At 42.5% G+C, this 22464-nt stretch overlaps 1 protein-coding gene across 3 annotated transcripts in view; it reads left to right on the top strand.

Annotated features, from left to right (window-relative positions):
* The window catches only part of CNTN1 (contactin 1), a 144635-nt gene that overhangs the window by 105905 nt on the left and 16266 nt on the right, over positions 1–22464 (top strand). For all 3 annotated transcript variants that reach the window (XM_083182702.1, XM_083182700.1, XM_083182701.1), the window contains 4 exons: positions 13514–13634; positions 16843–17001; positions 18260–18409; positions 21374–21444. In XM_083182702.1, coding sequence (XP_083038828.1) covers positions 13514–13634; positions 16843–17001; positions 18260–18409; positions 21374–21444 — 501 coding nt within the window. The remainder of the gene's footprint in view (positions 1–13513; positions 13635–16842; positions 17002–18259; positions 18410–21373; positions 21445–22464) is intronic.

The following is a 22464-nucleotide window of genomic DNA, read 5'->3' as shown; positions in this document are numbered from 1 at the left end:
GGTGTGGGCTGAGGTAACTTGCCCCTGATTCCCTCTTCATTTTGCTCCACTGAGCCAGAATAAATTACAGCTCACTGTAGAAAGGGCTGCTGGGAATTGTAGTTTATTTTCTGTTTCTTCACTACAGTGCACCAGGCTACTCAACAGACGGAAGCTCTGCCGGACATTACAAGCCCTCTACTCCTTCAAAGAGCTTCTCTCATGTTTTGGGAGAGCGAGTTGCCCCCTCAACACCCCCCCATTAAGACTCCCCTGCCGCCAATATCTGCTCAATGCATGCATCACTGTGGTGATATTTGACGCATGTATATTGGTTGTAATGGGCAACATCCCATCTTCAATAGATCTCGCATATTAGTAAATTTACCACCACTCTAAATATGGATACAAAGTGCTACAAAGCCACAGCTTTTTTCCAACACAAGTTACATGGGGGTCCATATACAGATTCAGTCACGCACAATACTGTACATGCTGCATGGTGTAATATCTGTAAAATAAGTAGCTGTTGAGCTGAGGTCACCTCCAAGACAAATACTGTGCATGCCAAACTTGATTTGTGAGGCCTGATGAATTCTAGGCGGTGACCCAATTCGTTTGGCTGACACTGCTTTCAAGTAGTGATGAGGGAAATGTAATATCACTGGCTGCCCCTCATGATTAGTATTGTCACCAAGTAATATATTACTCTTACTGACCCATGGGGGGAAATTTAATAGGATGAGAGATTCAGAAAGTGAGAGATTTGGCAAGAATTTTTTTTAAAGCGGCAATCATTCACACTGCAAAACCAGTTTGATTGTGAAGTGTAAATGATTGCCACTTTAAAAAAACTGGAGATTTCTCACCAAATCTCAAATCACTTTCTGAATCTCTCATCCTATTACATTTCACCCATGATGTGTATCAGTCATATCCCCCCATTCAGCTGCACCAAGCTCCCCAGAATTGAACAAGAGTAGCAGTGTATGTGTGGTAATGTTCACTCTTGAGATAATAGTATCTATGCTGTGAACAATAGTTGTAATGCTGCAAGTTATGGATATGGGCCATTTACTGTTGTGTTGATAAATATATGAATATAATGGAAAATATTTTGGTTTATGATAGCAAATGTAATATATAGCTGTTTACACACGGTGCGATTTGGTCGCTGATCGATTTTGGCTTAAAATCGCTCAGCAATATATTGCTCAGTGTACCGTTTTCATCAGCAACCAGCAATTGTGGCTGAAAATTGCAAGCTATTCTGTCTCATTCTGTCTCATTTTGACTAGAAACCGCTGGTCACTGGTGCACAGTGCATTGTGCACCAGCGAACAGCAATTTTTTGCCATAATCAGAGGAGCATGCTTTAGCGACCAGCGACCATGAAGGGCTGGCAGCGGGAGCGCGCTCCCTGCGATTTATCTCCCACAGCACATGAAATCATTGTCAGCGACCATATTGCCAGCGATATGTGCTGAATTCACCCATGTGTGTACACAGCTTAAATCCTTTATTAAACTCCGTACACACGGAGCAATAGGATCGCTGAGCAATGTTGGCTTAATATTGCTCAGCAATTTTCATCAGCTACCAGGGATGGTTGCTGATAAAAATGAGACACTCTGCTTGTGGAATGCAGAACTGTGGAGTGCGCGCTCCCGGCGACCCGCACGATTATGGCTGACATAGCCCCGTGTGTACGGAGCTTTACTTAGACTGTGTATATTATTTCATTTAATCTTTTATATGAAACACCAGGACTGATTCACAGGTTTATGCTGATTCTGTAGGGGCTGTGACTTTTATCGCAGCTGCTACAGTTAATTTATGCTTATGATGGCAGACATGGTTTCTTAGAATGTTTGATGCCATCAACTTGACCACCAACAAAAGATACCTTCCAGTCACCACCAAGGAGTAACTGGCAGTAACCATTGGGATGCATGCCCCGGGCATCGCGGACAGAAACATCAGGTTTCCACCAGATAATCCGATTGGTTAATATGTGCAATATCTTGATGCCTATTAACCTGCACTTTAGCAAATATATGCTCTTTGTTAAATTGCAATTATTCTGTAAAGCAAACCATGGACCTATTTCAGCATGTATCTCTAGATAGAGAAAGAGCAGTTGCCTGCGATCAAAAAGTCGCCGCCCTGAAAGAAAGAATAGCCACCCCTTGCTAAAGAAACAGGCTGGAAGTGGTTATCACTAATGTCAGAGACCCACCGAAAAATTGCCTGAGCACACCTGCATTTTTACAAACACACCCATAAAATGCTATGTTCCTGCCCCAAAACGCTGGCTTCCTTTCAATCAAACTGTGACTTCTATGTGACTCCTATGGGTACAGATATTTAGCTGCTATTTGCAGCCACACATGCGCAATTTAAAGGTTGCACAGTTATTCGATAATCAAATGGATTGTGAATCTGATTATTGATCCATGTTGACTTAGGCCCCATATTTTCAGTTTATTATGTCCTCAGAGGAGGAAATTTTGTTTGTACACCAATTTACAAATGTTCCCTTATGAATAATATTGATAAAAGCTGGCTAACCACTGGAGGTAGAATCAGAATGCAGAAGCACATTGAAATAAATTATTACGCTTCCCATACACGCTGCGATCCCGGTGTGCGTTGTGGGCTTAATTAGCATCCATCGCATTGCATGCCTTGTGCATGCAATGCGATGCGATGAATATCAAGTACAAAAAGTATGTGCAGCACATACTTTTTGTACTGTGCGCACACATCGCACCGCCGGGATCGGTGCGTGTATGGGCGGCATTAGAACTATTTTATTTTTAAGAAGCATCAACTGTATTTTACAGCAACATTTGCAAAGGTGTATATTATCACTATTAGATTAGAAAATGGTCCAATCATGGGACTAATATTTAATACAAAAAAATGACATTTGGAACTTAACCTTTCTTACCATATACAGTGTATATACAAGCACATAAACATACTAATTGAGCTGTACAATATGCAGGCATGCAGCGCTTATCTGTATATGCCTATCATCAGGGCCGGTGCTAGGGTGTCTGGCGCCCCCCTGCAAATTAAATTTTGCGCCCTCCCTTCCATAGCCCATACAGGGACAACTCATGCTTCAAAAAAAGTTGCACCCCATCATTTTCGATTCACGCTGGACATCAGACCGGGAAAGTGACACAGGGAAGAACACCTTCAACATCACAAGATAATGACCGGTCACTGCTTTTATTTCCTGATCTAACGTCTGGCGTGAATTAAAACCGCACGATAGGACGCACCGCCAGAGGGAAATCCTAAAATATACACCTTTAAATCCTATTTTCACCCAGGTAAGGGTGAGTTTTACCTTACTTAAGATACTGTGTACGTGAATATATTTTTAGCATCCGAGAAGCAGAGGTCTTATGTACACTATAACATTTTCCTATTTTCCCATTTTTAAGAAAAATAATAAGTGAGTGCTATGGGCATACCTCCCAACTTTGTGAATAAGAGAATAGGGACACTTGCGCGGCGCCCGAAAAGGGGGAGTGGTGTATGTAAATGAGGGCGCGGCTTATGCAAGTTAAGCCGCGTCCCCATTTTCGGTCGCGAATAGATGCTGTGCGCATGCACACAGCGTCTATTCTGTCAGATTGGGGGGGAATCCCAACTGCCACCCCGCAGCGGGACACTGCCGGCCGCGGGAAAGATGCGGGAACGTCCCCAAAAATCGGGACGTTCCCGCGTTTAGCGGGACAGTTGGGAGGTATGGGTATGGGGGAGTTCATCAGACAGATAATTAAATAAATAGACAGACAGACAGACAGATATATATATAGAATATATAGATATTAGACACAGATATTGATAGTTATAGACAGTCTAATATCTATCTCTGTCTGTCTAATATCTATGTCTGAGTCTGACATACAGAGATAGATAGATAGATAGATAGATAGATAGAGACAAACAGATAGGCAGATATAGATAGATAATAGACAGACAGACAGAGATAGATAGATAGATAGATAGATAGATAGAGACAAACAGATAGGCAGATATAGATAGATAATAGACAGACAGACAGAGATAGATAGATAGATAGATAGATAGAGACAAAAGGCCCCCATACACTAGCCGATTTTGGTCCGATTTAGGCCAGATCAGTCGGATCTGGGCGAAATCGGACCAAAATCGGCTACTTTTGATGTCCCCTCAGATCCGATGCGCGGTCCCGTGCGCATCGGATCTGCGTCGGGTGGTCGGACCTGCTGCACGTCCGACCACCCGACTTGGGACCTTTAGCTGGCGGTGAGTGCTGACCTGGGGGCGGTGTGGTCAGCAGCAGGGCTCATCAGGGGGACGCCGGAGCGGGGAGCGTGTCCTGACGCTGTAACTAGCCGGCGGCGCCTGTGTGTGATGATCTGGCCGGGCGCTGTGATCATTCACATATATCATTCATTCAGCAGCGCTGCGGGACGGACGGGGCCGGGCAGTGGCGGGTATTATATTTTTAAAACACCTGTCAAATGACTAGCCGTTCTCTGATTGGCTGAGAGCTCTCAGCCAATGACTGACCGTTGGCTGAGAGCTCTCAGCCAATCAGAGAACGGCTAGTCATTTGACAGGTGTTTTAAAAATATAATACCCGCCACTGCCCGGCCCCGTCCGTCCCGCAGCGCTGCTGAATGAATGATATATGTGAATGATCACAGCGCCCGCCGCCCGGCCAGATCATCACACACAGGCGCTGCCGGCTAGTTACAGCGTCAGGACACGCTCCCCGCTCCGGCGTCCCCCTGATGAGCCCTGCTGCTGACCACACCGCCCCCAGGTCAGCACTCAGTACCCCCGCTGCCCGCCCCACTGCTGCCCCTGATCACCACCGGCCCCCATGCCCCTCACCGCCCGCTGCAGCTCCCCGTACATGTGATAAATCGCAAGCGATTTATCACATGTAAAATTTGGCTCATCAAGTGCCAAATTGTATTTGAGCCTCCCGGGGAGCTGCCGGGCGGCTCACAGGAGTATTGGGTCCGACTTGTCCTAAGGACAAGTCGGCCTAATGTATGGGGGCCTAAACAGATAGGCAGATATAGATAGATATTAGACAGACAGAGATAGATAGATATCTAGACATAGATATAGACAGGTAGAGAGAGACACACACATAAAACACTCACTGAGTCAGCCAGCTCCTCTGTGGGGTCCCGGGCCATCTCCATTGATCATGACATGGCATAGCTCCACAGTACTGGGATCAGCTGGGGGCATCTAGTGGCACCTGGCAGTACTACAGTCAGCAGTAACTCCAGAGCCGTCCACAGATCACTGTCCTCTGCCTCCCCCGACCCTCACGCTTCCCGCGGCACTGGTAAGTGCTTCATGTTGCCGGCGCCGCTGTCTGTCATGCAGTGTGACAGACAGCGGCAGCCAGCAGTAGCAGGGTGCAGAGTGGGGAGAGCTCCTCTACTGGCCAGCGCCTCCCTGCTTTGAATCCCTCGCTGAGCGGGTTCCGCCGGCCCTGCCTATCATACACATTTATAGCATAGGCGTGCGCACATTGAGCGTTAGGGGTGCACAGGCACCCCCTAATGCTGTGCGCACCCAACCTTCTGAACCCCTCTTTGCCGCTAGCAATACCTTTTACAAAATACTTTTGCTCTTTAGAACTGTATTCCATTAAAAGAAGAGCCTGTCAATCAATTATGTGTGTTTTGCATTGTTACCTGTACTAGACCATTGTCATATCAGTACATACCTACATCATCCATATATGTTTTTGAGTCTTTTTGCATGTACTGTTACACAGAGTAATTAGAAGATTAAAACTGAAATAGGCAGGAGATTATGGTGTGGCTGAGACACGTTTTGTAGAGAGTTCCAATAGATGATGGTAGACACGCTTGATTGGCAGTGTTAGACACACCTAATGGGCCCAATAGGTTATACTACACACACCCCTTTGATGGTGCACCCCTTAATAAAATGTGCTGCGCACGCCTATGATTTATAGGTACATGGGATGAAAAGCAAGAACAGCTGTCATACAAAGCATACCAGCCCACATTCATTCCTTCCTATGGGTATTACTACTGACCCAGTACTGTAGTGTGCATAATTCCCAATGGCTGGTGCTTGATACAATAGCAGGTTAGAGGGCATATGCTGAGCAGTTTATTGTAATAAAATGTAGGAGCGAAGACCTGTTTCTGGCAGTGTTAGACATACAGTAACAGCCCTTCTGGCACTGTCCTGCAGAGTTTGATCATATTTTACCACATTCAGTTCTCATGTGCTCTTAAAACTTTGTATTTATTTCAGAATTTATATTATCTATATAACAATACACAAATGTTTGCATACCACAAAATGTTTTAAGGCCCATACACACTGGGCGACTTTGAGATGAAAGTCGCTCAAAACAGCAGGTTTGAGTGGCTTTCAGCTCAAAGCCGCCCAGTGTGTATGGCCTGGCGATGAGCGGTGAGCGCTGCTGCGCGCTCCCGCAACATCGCCGGGAAAGCCGTTCATCTGCTGGTTATACCAGCAGATGAGCGGCTTACAGGACGGCTTTGCATAGCACTCCACTATGCAACGCCATCCTCCCCCCTCCGTCGGCACCGGGCAGGAGGATAGCCGCTCAGTGATTGTCATCATCGCTGTCCATACATGCTGGGCATGGTTGCCCAGTGTGTATGGATCTTTAGTGTGGGAAATTAGAACAAATTAGCAATGTTCTGGGCTTCAGGCGCTCTGATCCACACACACACAGCCAATGCCCATCTCCTGAAAGAACCCTTGGTATGCCATGCTCACTTGCCAGGCTTCACTTTCTTTTCCAATCTGCTATGAAAACACATTCCTGCCTAGTCTGGACAAAGCATAAGGATAGAGGGACAGAACCCTCAAGTCTGGACTTTCCAGCCTATACTGGGACTGTTGGGAGTATGTGTTTGTACTGTGATAGTGTCTCCTGCATGTTTATCTTGTTTTGGTCAAGGTATTAGTGCACCCTTTACTGTAATACTCTAAATCTGTACAGTGTAATTAGTTATTTGTCAATTAAGTATGCAAAGTACTGTATACAATAGATGGTTTCTATGGTCGTTCCTGCTTCTTTCATCTTTTTGTAAGAATATTATAGCTTTGCTGTGTAAATCACATTCCACATACAGTCTGTACACATAGTTTATATTCTTATGTTTCCAGTACTGTTTGATATCAGTCCAATTTATGGTCTTTTGTCATTAAAAATGTGCTCCCCATGAATAATTCTTAAGGATTGTTTTGATGGGATCAGTTTGCATTATTAGTAATGAAATCCTTTAACTATGCATTCCGTTGGATTAGCTAAGCTCCTTAATGAAGTGGAGGCCACTATTTGACCAGAATGTAAATAATCAGATCTGTGTTCTTCATTATGTTATGTATCGTGCAGTAAAAAATCATACAGACTAAACTACATCTGAACAGTGAGTACCCATAAGTAGCAGGAAGATATGGTGTGTCTACTGCCTGTTATAAGTATTATCTAGAATCTGATTTGGTACTATGGACCTGCACTTTCCCTATTTTAAAGTTATAGTAAATCTACACCTGGGTACCTCACAATATGTTGCTGCTGTACAAACACCATAATGTTACACAATCCCACGTGTTTTAAAAGAAACCCATGGGAATCTTCAATTACAGATGCACCACCACCAGGACCACATGGGCTTGAGTCTGAAAATGTTCAAGGGCCTATTGTCAGGGCTCGGTTATCTGGTGTCCCCATCTGTGGCAGCAGTGAGCCAGTGGAAGGGTCAGGGAACTGGAACACGGGAGGCTTGAGGTATGGACAGTTCATAGAACAGTGGGTACTGAGGACACAGCGATGAGGAGGTAACTGATTGGCAACTTTCTCGCTGAAGAACTGACCGGCAGCTTGCTCGCTGAAGACGTCTTGGAGTTCTTGATATTCCTTGGGTAACCCTGGCACAGTCTATGGCTCTGAAGAACGGAGATGATCCACTTTGGATAGACAGTGTTTTTGACAATGGCGGTTCCATTCTTCGATCTGTAATGTTACCTAGTTGATCCAGGGATTACGTACCCATAGCCAGGGCATACCCAGCACAATACTATAGGATGTTTTAGGAATGATAAGGAATTCCATAATTTCTTTATGTAGGACACCGACTTGTAGGGCTATGGGACTGGTACGGTGAGTGATGTCACTGCCGATGATCTTGCTCCCATCCATTGCAGTTAGGAAGAAGTACAAGTCCAACGGGACTACAGGTAAGTTGAACTTCTTAACCACATCTAGAGCGAAGAAGTTCCCGGCTGCTCCTGAATTGATCAGAGCAGAGAACACTTGGGGACCGGACTGGGACTGTATGGTCACGGGCGGCTTAATAAAGACATAGATTGTTTAGTTGTTTCGTTGTCTCATAGCACGTTCTACCGAGCTGCATAGGTTCTTCCAGGGCTGTTGACACCGGGCGTGATAGAGACTGGGGTATGGAAGCAGACGGGACCTTGGGCGGTCTTTTCTTTATTTTTTCTTGATTTTGTTCACAAAGATGCAGATTCATCTTGATACATAGGGAGATCAGGTCCTCCAGTTTGTTGGGTAAGTCATTAGTTGGTAAGGCATCTTTGACAGGATCGGAAAAGCCCAACCAGAGGACTGCTGTCAGCGCTTCATTGTTCCTCGGGAGTTCAGATGCCAGAGTCTGAAATTGGTGACATATTGATCCATATACTGTGGCCCTGGCTTCACCCGAAAAATTTCAGTGGCTGCAGTGGCAGGTGGCCCTGGTTCATCGAAAATCGAAAAGATTCTTTGAAAGGCAGTGATGAAGCCTTCATAGTCCACAAGAAGTGGAACAAACCTCTCCCGTAAGGGATAAACCCCCTCTATTGCAGAGCTGGTAAGCAGAGAAATAATGCAGGACACTTTAACTCGGTATGTTGGGAAATTCTGCTGAACCAACTTGAACTGGACCTCACACTGGTTGATGAAATCCCGGCAATGTTTGAGATTCCTATCATACTTCTGTGGCGTCGACAACTGGAGGCGGGAGTAGGCAGGGGCCATGGAGAATAACTGGGGACATCGCTAAACAGGGACTTATGTCGCAGGACGCACCAGCACGCAGATGCACGTGTGCCACGATTTCTGACACCTATTATGAGAAGCGGTGGAGGTGTCACCAGTGCCATGTGGGCATGTACTCCCCCTACATTATCGGCTCCAGTTCTCCCTAAATATGTAAAAGTTGAAAAATTGTTTCTTTTTGGGAGGAGACCAGAAATGCAATTTTAATAGGATTTATGTGGTGGGCCCATAAGTCTAAGTGTCAGTACTGTTAATGCATGAATATGGTGAGCAGTGCCGTTTCTAAACTATTTGGGTCACACATACGTTGCTAAGAAATTTTTGACAACTATGCATGCTTCCGGCCTGCCCAGAGGTTCACAGACATCGCAGTCTGTGAACCTCCTAGCTAGATGCATCAAACAGGGGATCGCCTTCCCTTTTAGAAAAGGTCGGAGCACTCATTCCATGACTCCCCCCAAAATGGATGACACTGAAAAAGTTTTGCGCATATTGGAAATTATGAATTACAGTTTAGAAAGTTTAATTTATTTTAATAGTACATGTAGAACATTAATTATGCTATATTTCAATATATGCAATTTCTTTTTATTGCTTTTTTTATTACTTTGATTATATATTAATCTCAGCTAAGCATAACTACAGTAACACTCTATTTATGGCACCATTGCTGGTTATGCCGGTCTTCCTCGGTTAATTGCTCTGCTGACTTCTGCTTTCTCATGATAGCACTTCGTGGGGAATGTCATATTTATTGGAAAGGTGAGCATCCCAATAGAATTAGCCGTCATAGGAATTAATCAAAGGCAATATGTTATTAAACTGGCTTTTTGCATAAAGGATATGGTCTGAAGCATTTTTATGTTTCATTATCTGCCCATGTTTATTAAGATGTGGCAGCATTTTACAATTATTTACAATTTTACTGTATACTAAATCACCAAGTGACCAATTACACAGTTATAATTATAGTTGTTTGTGCGCTGGTTGCCAAAATCATCATTTAATAACATCACATTTTGCAGATCACAAACATCTGGTATCTATTAGTGTTTATCTTTCATTTACGGTGTTGATGAATATGTCTTATTCAATCATAGTAGGTAACTTCAATTATAATGAAATCACAGATTTGATTCCATATTTACATATCACATTCTACATGGGGAGATGGGGCCTGCTTATCCTATAAAGACTTATTAAAATGTTACTACAACAATCAATGTTTTTTTTATTGTAAATTACAAAACAAGTTGGGCCAAATGTAATAGTATGATAAAGTTCTGTCTTTTGGCGTGTACACACGGTGGGCGTCGATACCAATTGGAAATTGACAGCCGCCTGGACCCGGTGGGTTGCCAGAAGAGAACAGGATGGATGGAGGGCAGAGGGAGGACAGTGCATGGGTGGAGGGGGGATGCTGCATAGAGCAGCATGTACAGATGGGTCAGGTCCCATCTTTGCAGGGGATGGCGCTGGCGTCGCCAGCCGCCATCCCCCGCCAGCGCCATGGCGATGGTGAGAAGGGGACGCGCGCGCACGAGCGGCGCGCGTCCCTTTCCGACGGCGCTTCGATCCGTTCCCCCGGGTCCCCGCCGGCTTGCCGGCGGTAACCCGGGGTCCCCGCCGCCTGCCCGCACCCCCCCTAACCCCCCCTAACCCTGTCCGTCTCCCTGAGACGGAGACGGACAGGGTTTCCGTCGCGCTAGCGACGGAGACTGAGACGCGCGTGCGCGTGAGACGCACGTGCGTCTCAATCTCCTCGATGGCGAGGCTGCTGGCGGGTCGCCAGCGCGTACGTTCTGGCGACCCGCCAGCAAGGATGTAGACAGTAACATACTGTAATTACCTCTTCCAGATTGAAGCAGAAATAGACTTGCCAGGCAGCCCCTCTGGAGTTCTGCGATGAAGGCTGCATGGCTGCCAGAATCTAAAAAAAAATGGCCAAGCCATGCTCTACTGTGGTGTGCACTAATGCGGCAGCCGGGAGAGAGGAGAGGGCCCGAGCAGAAGATGTTGCACACGGACCTCCTCCTCTCATAAAGTGCCTCTGACAGATACCTTGAATTGAGGCATGCTATACATACACAATTTGCATCAGCTTTTCCAATATTTCAGGATTCTCTGGATAAAAGTATGCTACAATGTAAGGAATCTAGGCACTTAGGAGCAAATTTGCTTGAATAAGGGATGTTGCCCATAGCAACCAATCACATTATATTGATTATCTTCTAGAAGGTGCTAAATAAATAAGAAGAATCTGATCGGTTGCCAATGAAATTATCCCATCTTCAATAGAACTCCCATCTTAGTACTGTAAATGTACTGCTTATTATCTGTCCTTTATCTGATTATACTGCAAGCTCATCATAATTCCAATCTCAAGTATAAGTGGGTACATTTGTTTAGAAACCCCATGTAATTCCACCACAGCACTCCGCTACCAACAAATTCAGTTTAGAATGAACGTGGAATGGGGTTTCTAGTATGCCATATTCCCGCTTGCGCAACCAAGTATTTTGTTAGCCACTTTTCCTTTGTACACAGTACTTCAATTGATTGCAACCTAGTTATATATTGTGTTCAACAATCCTCATTATACACTTGAATATATTTATATTTGAAAAGTACTTACTATGTGGATATAATGTCATTATGTATGCTCAATGTTATTGGGCTACCCAAGTGAATGAGAATACATACATTGTTGTATTTTTAGTTTGTTTATTTATATTTATGTTAATTGTTATTGGTCAATACTAAAATAAAAAATTATTAAATAAAAAAAAATGTATAGTAATAAATGCATTCATCCTCGCATATTCAATTGATAAAAGCATTCTTTAATGAGAACTACATCCAAACATTAATCTTTACTTCCGGAAGTTCCATAATGTATTATACTTATCCTATATAATAAAGGCTAACTTTGCTAACTAGATGGCGTTTGGCGGAGCAATTACAGTTTTTTTCCAATCGGGCATGCACAGCAACTTTATTACTGTTATGTTGTCCCATCATTTGAATGTCTGGTAACTAGTATTATATAAATGCATTTTATTTAGCATGTACTGCCCAGCTATCTGCTTCAATGAAATGCCTTCCTAAACACTGACATTACCACTTAGTGCTTGAAATTATGCATTTTAGAAGCATAGTATGGTACATACCAATCCAAGGACTGCTAATGGGGCCTACCCATGGGGCAACTGTGCTGAGCGATGCTAGATCGCAGCAAGATCGCCCAGCACACAGCGCTGTATGCTGATTGATCTGTCAGGGTCAGTGTTCTCCAGTGAGCTTACTAGATTTATCCTGCATGAAGGATCTTAATCACCAGGTGATAGCGACACACGGGGCCAGATCACTTAGAAAATAGGCTCAAATCACCTGGTATGTAGTCCCCATTAGCCTTTGTGGGGATATCTGCATCTAAGGATCGCCGCTAAATTGGTCAAAAAAACTTTTAATTTTATAATAAGTTAGTGTTCTAGAAGTTTTTGTGCAAATTGATCTTTTGGTATTACAAAAAAACAGGTTGAGTATCCCTGATCCAAAATGCTCGGGACCAGGAGAACTTTGGATAATGGATTATTCCATATTTTGGAATATTTTAATATTTCACTGATGTATTTTGAAGTATCTTGCATTTATGTTGTATAAACACATCAAATACATGAAATATACACAAATATATTTTATTTGTTCAATAAACAAGGTTTCAAAACATGAAACAAAGTTTGTGTACTATCTCAGGCACTGACTTTGAATGCTAAGCAATCATTGTCATCATGTCCTCAGCAATGCTGTTACAAATGTCCCCAGTAATGTCCCCATTTTTTCACTTTGTGGAATGTATGGTTTTCGGAAAAATTCGGATAATGGATATTCGGATAAGGGATACTCAACCTGTAATTCATTTTAAAAATACCTAATTAGAAATGGGCATAATCTTAGCATTTTCTAATCGGATTTGTCACATACAGTGAATATGTCATGACAAGAACTATATTTATGGAATGAAAAGTTCTGACAACTGCCAGAAAAGCATATGGCATCTTCCATAGTACAGCACAGAAAGATTAGGTGACAAGAACAATTACTATGTAATATAATGAAATAATCCAATCACCAAATCGCAGCAGGCTTACTCATCCTATTATAGAGTATTAAAGTGCTTACAGTCAATAGTACATGTACTATTCGCTAATAGATCTTGATGTTTGAACCTGGTAATAATATTGTAATTACTTTTTTTCATTTAACATAAAAATAAAAGTTTAATATTATATGATCTGTGTTACAATGTACTGTATGTTATATGTAGTAGTACTGGAGAAATAGAAAATAAATTAGCTAATCTTAAATATTTAAAAATATATATTGTATTTGTTCTAAATGTCTGCTGTATGACTTATTTTCTAACAGAATGATATTGGCAGTGAGCTGATCATTAGAAATGTCCAACTGAAGCACGCTGGAAGATACGTTTGTACCGCTCAAACCATTGTGGACAACTCCTCTGCATCCGCTGATCTGGTTGTCAGAGGTAAGACTTTGTATGGCCATGTATCATAGACAATATCTGTATTTTTCCGGTACAGTAGAAATGAAAGGAAACTAATTATTTTCGGAGATCTCTTATGAAAGGATTTTTGTATCAATCTTATGCTGCCCATACATATGTATGGGCAGCAATGAATCATTCAACTTCGGCCACATCTGGCCAATAAAACAAATGGTTGCATGCATTTTTAAGGGGACATTCGACGCGATGCGCAGGCACGCCATCTATGTCGCATCGATAAATACTATATGCTGCACATAATATTTATCGAATTGCATGCTCGAATGCAATCAGCTTCGGGTTCAGGGACCGGAGTGGGGACCAGAGAGGGGACTGGTGGCAGAGGAGTGGGACCGGAGCACTGGCGGGGTGCGGGTACGTACCTGACTGGCCGTGGAGCTGGGGACTGTGGTGGAGCCTGTGAAGAAGCGCTTTCAGGTGGTGGGACTCAGCATCGGCAGAAGATGACTTTAAAAAACTGGAAAGCCCACTGATTGGCTAAGAGAGAGCTGTCTCAGACAATCAGTGGCCGCCTGAATGTGAAGCCGCTGATTGGCTTAGAGATCTCAGATACACAGCCGCCACCCCTCTTCCAGTACCCGATGTCCATCGCAGATAGCTTGTGACATCGGGTGCTGCACTGGGCACCACTTGATGCGATCAGGTGCGATAGGACATTGCATCGCATCTGATCGCATAAGTGTATGGGCACCATTAGTGTGACTAGAAACTTTCAGTTTCTGCAGAAAAATGATCATGCTGAAATGAGCACTTCTGTCTATGAGACATTCAGGAAGCAGGTTATCATACTGAACAAGGAACCTCTGGCGTCTGACTACCTGGGTGAAATGTAATAGGATGAGAGAATCAGAAAGTGAGAGATTTGGTAAGAAATCTCCAGTTTTGTTAAACGGCAATCATTTACACTGCAAAATCAAACTGGTTTTGCAGTGTAAATGATTGCCGCATTAAAAAACCCGGAGATTTCTTACCAAATCTCTCACTTTCTGATTCTCTCATCCTATTACATTTCACCCCATATGTCATCTTCCTCTTAATCTTGGATATTCTGGCTTTCCTTCTCACCCTTCTACCTTTATTCATTATTTATTTATTAACAGTTATTATATAGCGCAGTATTTACAATTGGAAACAGCAGAAATATAACAAAACTGGGTAATAACAGACAGACATAGGAGTAGGAAGGCCTTGCTCTCATATCTATTGCATAATGGTCCACCAGATTGCAAAGGTTCTTGGTAGGCTGCTGGTATAGTCACACAGCCAGGGGTCAGGGGAATGTTTAAGTGAAGAAAGAGAAAATATGTGAGTTTATGTACGGACTGTATAGAGCGATGTAATTGGGTTGGATAGCTTATGAAGGTTATGTGTACAGTTTTGAAATTTGATAGGCTTACCTGAAAAGATAAGTTTTTATGGAACACTTGAAGGTTGGGAGACTAGGGGAGAGTCTTATTGTGCATGGGAGTGGGTGCAGCTCAAAAAAGGTCCTGAGTGGCAGTGAATAATGCGTGTGGATGAAAGAACCGGTCCTTGTGCAGAGCGGATAGGACAGGTAGGGAGATATTTGAAGATATGCAAAGAGATGTATAATGGTGTAGTTTGATTACCAGCCTTATGTGTAAATAATCTTCTTTTAGATTGAATATAGCAGAGTACAGGTAACCATTGGGGGGGGGGGGGGGGCTAAGTGAGCAGAGCAGCAAGTGATTGCAGGGTTAGATTCTGTATTTGTGAATACCTGCAGGGAGACAATTTCAGTAATCAATGCAACTGTCTCCTTTCATTGCTATCCTTAGCTCACCATCCTCTTACCATTGCTATCCCTCCCTATTCTACTAATTAGCTCAGCAAGCAATTCCCTCTGAACTTATTTAAATTAAGTAATAGAATGTAATATTCTGGTACATCAATCATACCCCTTTCACATCGTAAGGATGGGTCAAACCCTGAATCTTGAGTCATGGGGGGGGGGGTTCACATTGCACACACCCTATGCCTCTTGCATTTATATACCTTGCGATCACCCATGCCATTATTTTGGTGCTTTATTCAAAAGTATGGCACCGAGTCATCTGCACATGAGGCAGTATTACTTTTTCAATGCAAACTTGTTATGTACAGTATCAGCTTATAAAACAGAAAATGACACCCCAGCCACATGAATTGGCTGCAGTAATCAGTCCACAAGTACTGAAGGGGTAACTTACTAATGATGGGAGTTCTATTGAAGATTCTATTATCTTCTAGAAGGTGATAAATAAATAAGAAGTAGAATCTGATTGGTTGCTATGGCAACATCCCATCTTCAATAGAACTCCCATTTAACACGAAGATTGACTTCACTCTTTGAGTGCCAACATCTCTGTGAGAGATTTGCTATATATCCGCTAAAAATACCAGCGTTGCTCACATTTGTTATATAAACAAATAAAAAATGTGTAAAAAAAATTATATTTCCTATATAAGGTCTACATTACAGGTCATTATGATGAATAAAAATGTTTGCTTGGCAAATTTCACACCTATTTTGACAAATTAACTTGTCACTTAAAGGATTAAAGCATTATGCAAATCAGAATACCTGTTTATATAAATAATTGAGGGATAATTCACTATGCACACATTTTACATTTTTCACTGGAAACATCTTTTTATCATATACCTATACATGACACTGGGACAGTGCTGCCTTAAGTGGACAGATATTCTCATTCAATATATAATTTATGGTGTATAAAAAAAAGATAACGTTTCACTTTTTAATTCCTCTAACAAATCGCTTATAATGTGACCCAAAAAATTAGTAAATGAACAGCTGTCATTACTGCTTTTTCGGCCTCTTATAAAGAGAACTGTGCATTCTTTCATTAATAAGATTACATTGGATTGCAGATAGTTTGATGTTTGTTGCTATAGAGCAGAGTAGCCAACTCCAGTCCTCGTGAGCTACCAACAGTTAACGTTTTCCAGGTCTCCTCACAGAATCACGAGTAAAGTAATTGGCTCCACATGTGGATCTTTTAAAATGTGTCAGTCAGTAATGAGTGCACCTGCGAGGAGAAGGAAAACATGAACTGTTGGTAGCTCTCAAGGACTGGAGTCGGCTACCCCAGTTATAGAGGCTACATACTATATTTTGTGCTTAAAAATCATATTTATTTACAAGGTCCACCCGGTCCTCCAGGAGGAGTCAGGACAGAGGAAGTGAGAGATACATCTGTAAAACTCATTTGGAGTAGCGGGACAGACAATCATCAGCCAATTTCTAAATATATTATTCAAGCTAGAAATCCATTGTCAGAGGAGTGGAAGGATGTGAAGACAGGTATGTTTAACCATCTGTTTCATCCAAACCTCAATGTTAAATCATTTCACATTTCCCCAGAATTTTCTGAAATAGGAAATGTAATAATTATAATGAGTCAATAAAAAAATGTAACTGTTCTATTAATGGGGTACTTTTACACTGTGAGATATGATTAAATAAGCGGCAGGCACTCTTAACATTATTAAGGGCAGATCCAATTAAGGGATGTTCTGCCTGTATGTGCACACCTCTCGGGAGAAGTGGACAAGTTGTCCATTAGAACCAATCAGTGTCATTTTATAGAATATACTTGGTAAATGCTAGTTAGAAACTGATTGGTTGCTATCGGCAACTTCACCGCTTGTCCACTGTTTAGATACCATGTCCCCCTTAGTTTTGCTAATAGTCATCATTCTGTCACCCTTACTCAGCAATTCACAGTTACAAACCATTTAGTCTGCTGCAGTCATGTGTAGATATGCGATTGCCCTGTGCGGGAAACAGACAGGCAGCTGACATCAGCTGCCTGCTCCCCGCCCCCTAATCACTGGCCGATTACCATGTGAACGACCATGAAACGCTGGGTGTTCCCATGGGCTATGCCCCCAGCCACCACCCCACGCCTCCCAATCATGTAGTTCGCCGTGCCCGCTCGCACCCTGTGTCTGCACATGTGCAGATGCAAAACATCACTCACATAGGGGAACGATTGAATTAGAATAAGGTCCTAAGTACAGGTAATCACAGTGTGAGAGCTGGTGTATGTTCAACTTAGCATCAGCCCCTTAATGATGTAAAGAGCTATGTACTAAGCTTTGGATAGAGATAATTTGGAAGGAGAAAAATGGGTAGATGTATGAAGCAGTGATAAGGGAGGAGAAGTGAGCCAGAGAAGTGGCCCATGGCAACCAATCAGCATTAAAGTAACATCTACAATTTGGATGATATAAAATTATTCGGAGCAGCTGATTGGTTACCATGGGCCACTTCTCCTCTGGCTCATTTCTCCTCCCTTATCACTGCTTCATACACCTACCCCAAATTACCAACCAACCAGCTCATGTCATTTTTCCAAATACAGCCTGTAACATAGCAGTTAGTAGCTGTCCACTTTATCTCTCTCTGAACCTTAGTACATATTCCCTTATGTCATTATGTATCACATCATAAAGTATCAGCAAGTGTTTCTGGTTTCAGAATTGCATCAATGGTTTCTGGATAACAGATCACATATTGCACATTTTATCCAGGTAGTAATGTTACATTCTTTATTTAGAAATTCCCAATATTGAAGGAAATATGGAGTCGGCAAGACTAATAGATTTAATTCCATGGATGGAGTATGAATTTCGTGTTACAGCAACCAATACATTAGGAATCGGTGAACCAAGTATACCATCCTCAAGAATTAGAACAGAGGGAGCTGGTAAGTTTGGAATACAGCATGTGATGGTAATTCATTCCAATAATTTGTAACCGTGCAAGAGGAGGGCAATGGTCATATGATAGCGTCCCGTTACTTAATACTTGTTTAACTAGGGAAGAAGTTTGTAAGCATATAGGCAAAATTAAGATAAATAAATCTTTAGGCCTGTGTTTTTGTGAAATGAACGATAGTGATCAGCGATCCTTTTTTCTTTCCCTTGCTAAACTTGAAATCTCTTATGCTTAATCGCTTAGCACAATCGCTGGCGCACATCGCTGGCACATCGCTGCCACTTTCTGAGCGATCTAGATTCCATGAAGCTGAAAGCAAATCGCCTAAGCTAAATTGCTGTCCGAAATCCCTACGTGTGTAGGCCCCATACGATAGAGCTGGAATCCTTATCTGTTTGTGACTACACTTCAGACAGAATGTTTCATTAGTGATAGCAATGCTGATAATGGAATCTATATCACCTCTAGTAAATAAGAAGATTTGCTTGTGGAAACAGATGTGCCCCAATTTTGAACACCAGTCAAATAAAACTGTGGCCTGGCAATATAGCAGTTTTATTTTATGGTCAAACTAGAAACTACCTCTATACAAAGGGGAGATATCATAGCATTTTAATGGGATGCAGTCATTTGGACTACTGCATGATGGTCGACAGTCATTAGGTCGACTTTGAAAAAGGTCAACATGGGTCTAAGTCGACATGGGAAAAGGTCGACATGGGAAAAGGTCGAAAGGTCATAAGTTGGACAGGTCATTAGTTCGACAGGTAATTAGTTGTACAGTGTCTAGGTCATGGGTCTTCAAACTGTGGCCCTCCAGATGTTGTGAAACTACAAATGCCATCATGCCTTGCCACAGTTTTAACACTCCCTTAATAGCAAAACTGTGGCAAGGCATGCTGGGATTTGTAGTTTCACAACATCTGGAGGGCCACAGTTTGAAGACCCATGCTCTAGGTCGACAATCAAAAGGTCGACATGGGGTTTTTGTTATTTGAGACGACATGTGCCGACAGGCGGTATTTCATGCCCTACCATCCACTAGGGCATGGTGGGAGAATAAAATAGTGTGCCCTAAGCATTGCGAGCGCAACGAGGGATGCGAGGGGATGCGGTGCACTTTAAACTGTGTCCATGTCGACTGTGTTGACATTCGGGTCAAAAAACTGTGAAAACCCCCATTTCAACCTTTTGACTGTCAACCTAGACACTGTCGAACTAATGACCTTTCGACCTAGAACCATATCGACCTTTTCCCATGTCGACCTAGACCCATGTTGACCTTTTCCCATGTCGACCTAATGACTGTCGACCATCATGCTGTAGACCAAATGATCCCAACCCCATTTTAATAAGAAAACGAAAGGACCAAAATCGCATCTTATATTTATAGGCAGTCAACAACACAAAGGTTGTGGGAATACAGAGAGCATGCACAACCACAGTTAAAGCGCTTGATTGACTTCAATGTCAGAACGGGTTTAGTTTTTTTGTTCAGATAAACATCTTTAAACTGCCTATATATTATAAAAAGGGTAACAAATTTGACCCACTTAGTGGACCAAATATTGTTTTATACAAAAAAATCTGCAGTTTGGTAATGGAGCTACTGATTAAAGATGACCATTTAGCAGAGGCCTTGATCTCAAACTGGGGTTATTCCAAACCATTTAAGCAATCTGAGAAGCACTTTCCAGAGGAGTAGACTGAAAACCTATCAAGAACATGTGCTGTTTGCTGCTCACAGAGATAAAAGGGGCAAGAAAACACATAAAGGGGGTCATTCTGATTGACTCGGATTCCTGCGAGTTCAGCCCAGTCCTGATGTTTGTGGGACTGCGCATATGCATGTCCTATTATGGCCTTTGCAAATGGCTTCAGCGGCTTGCATATTCGACAAGCCCTTTGCAAACATCGGGGCGGGCCGGGGGTTGACGAGAGCGGGATGGGGAACGCCCATTGTTTTATGGGTGTCTCCATAAAACGCCGGGGATTCCCATGGCTACTCGTCAGCCACCCGTCCCATCTTCTTACCCTCTGCCACATTCGGGCGGGCGACATCTCTGGTGCTAGGTGAGCTGCAATCCTTGCATCTTGCCGAGTCAACTAGATTGACCCCAAAAGAAACAAGAAAGTGTGATCTTAGACTTTGTTTTTTTAAATTCAATAGTCTTTATTTCATCTTTTTCATATAAAATTTACAAACATCATACAACGATACATTCCCTTTACATCACATTGACATAACTTACATACATACATAAATAATATACATATACCTTAGACATTATTCACCAAGTCACTATATTGTATCAATGTTTTTATCACAGTTATCAAGTCGCGAGCAGTATTGTATTATATTAGTTTAATTTAGTTTTGTCGCATTGATGTTCAACACTGTTTGCTTGCACTATGCCTTTTTGTTTTACGTTGCCATTAACTCTTCATCTCCTATGCTTACTATTTGCGAGTTCCGCCATCTGTCCCACTTATCGTGAAATTTCTTATGTGAATTTCTAGAGTAGAACATATATTTTTCATGTTTCATCACCTCATTGACCAGTGCTCTCCATTTTACAAGCGTTGGATATTTAGACGAAAACCACACTCGGGCTGTTATTACTTTCGCCAGCGTAATTAAGCTAATAATATATGGATAGAGCATTGGTGAATAGTCTCCCCCTATTTCAAGACCTTAGACTTTGTACTGTTTATCAAAATATGTAAAAATAAAACCCTGCAGATTTTTTTAGTCATTTCTAGCTATACAAGTTTTACGTAAATTTTATGAATTTAATAAAAAATGACAATTTCTTAGCCAGGTAAGTGGTTAAACTTGACCGCCAATGACAATATTGCACATGTCTTTTCAGTTTTGTGTACAGTTTGTTGTGTTTATTCCGTATGTAAAAATATTAGCATTTGTACTTGAGCGTATGTGATTTTGTTACAGCTCCCAATGTTGCTCCTGCTGATGTTGGAGGAGGAGGTGGAAGCAATAGAGAGCTCACAGTAACATGGGTGGTAAGTATAGATAGATATAAATAATATTCCTATGCAGATTAAAGGAGCCCATACATGCTCCGTTTTGCGGCTCCGTTATGTACTTTTAAAGTACACATCGTATCGGATCGCATGCCTTGTGCATGCATTGAGCATGCACTGCGATCCGATACGATGTGTAGCTAGTACAAAAAGTATGTGCAGCACATTCTTTTTGTACTGTACTATGTGATGCGCGGGAGCGCGCATCGCATAGTACAGAACGGAGCCGGACCACAACGGAGCGTGTATGGGCTCCTTTATTCATTTGCTTGTTTTTCAAAATTCCCCCAGTACAAAATATAATGCATCTTCAATTGTAATACCATTGGGTGACTTTGTTGACTGCTCAGCAGACCCCTCAGGCCAGTCGCACTCTTTCTAGCGATATATTTAAAAGAGGGAGAACAAAAACTCTCTTTGCTAGTTATCTTTCTGAATATATAACTGGAAACATGGCGGTCAGAGTGTAAAATCATGCGGTGCAGGGTGTGTGGCTTCAGGTCCCTGAACCCATAAGTCTTTGTGCAGTGTAGTGGAGTGAGGCAAAGGTTATGATAGTATACATGGGGTACCAAAAGACTGTGGTCACATCATTCAGACAAAATAAACATAAATGAGAATGTTCTCATCCCCCCCCCCCCACCACCACCAAAACACCAACCAAACCCTCCACACACAGCAATGTCATGTGGCGTCATCCACCCACCTCCAGCAGGCATAGGCCCGACTGTGTTCCCAGGAGGACTCCCAGCGTTTTCATGCATTGCAAATGACTCATCAAGTGTGATACTTAGCGAGGGTGTTCGCACAGGGGGCCTTCACATGCGCATATCCGCACATGCGCAGACCCTCACCATCGTGCCCCTTCCTTCTGTCCCTTCCGATCAATCCTACCGTACTCTCTGGATAGCCATTTCTTCCTAACACAATAGAATATTGAAACAATGGTTTATTTGTATTAAAGCATAAGGCAGCAGGACAATTAATAACACGTATCAG

Source organism: Crinia signifera, chromosome 4, assembly GCF_055691185.1.
Source record: "Crinia signifera chromosome 4, ASM5569118v1, whole genome shotgun sequence".
Lineage (NCBI taxonomy): Eukaryota > Metazoa > Chordata > Amphibia > Anura > Myobatrachidae > Crinia > Crinia signifera.
Note: the sequence above shows the minus strand (reverse complement) of the source record. Positions and strands in the feature narration are given on the sequence as shown.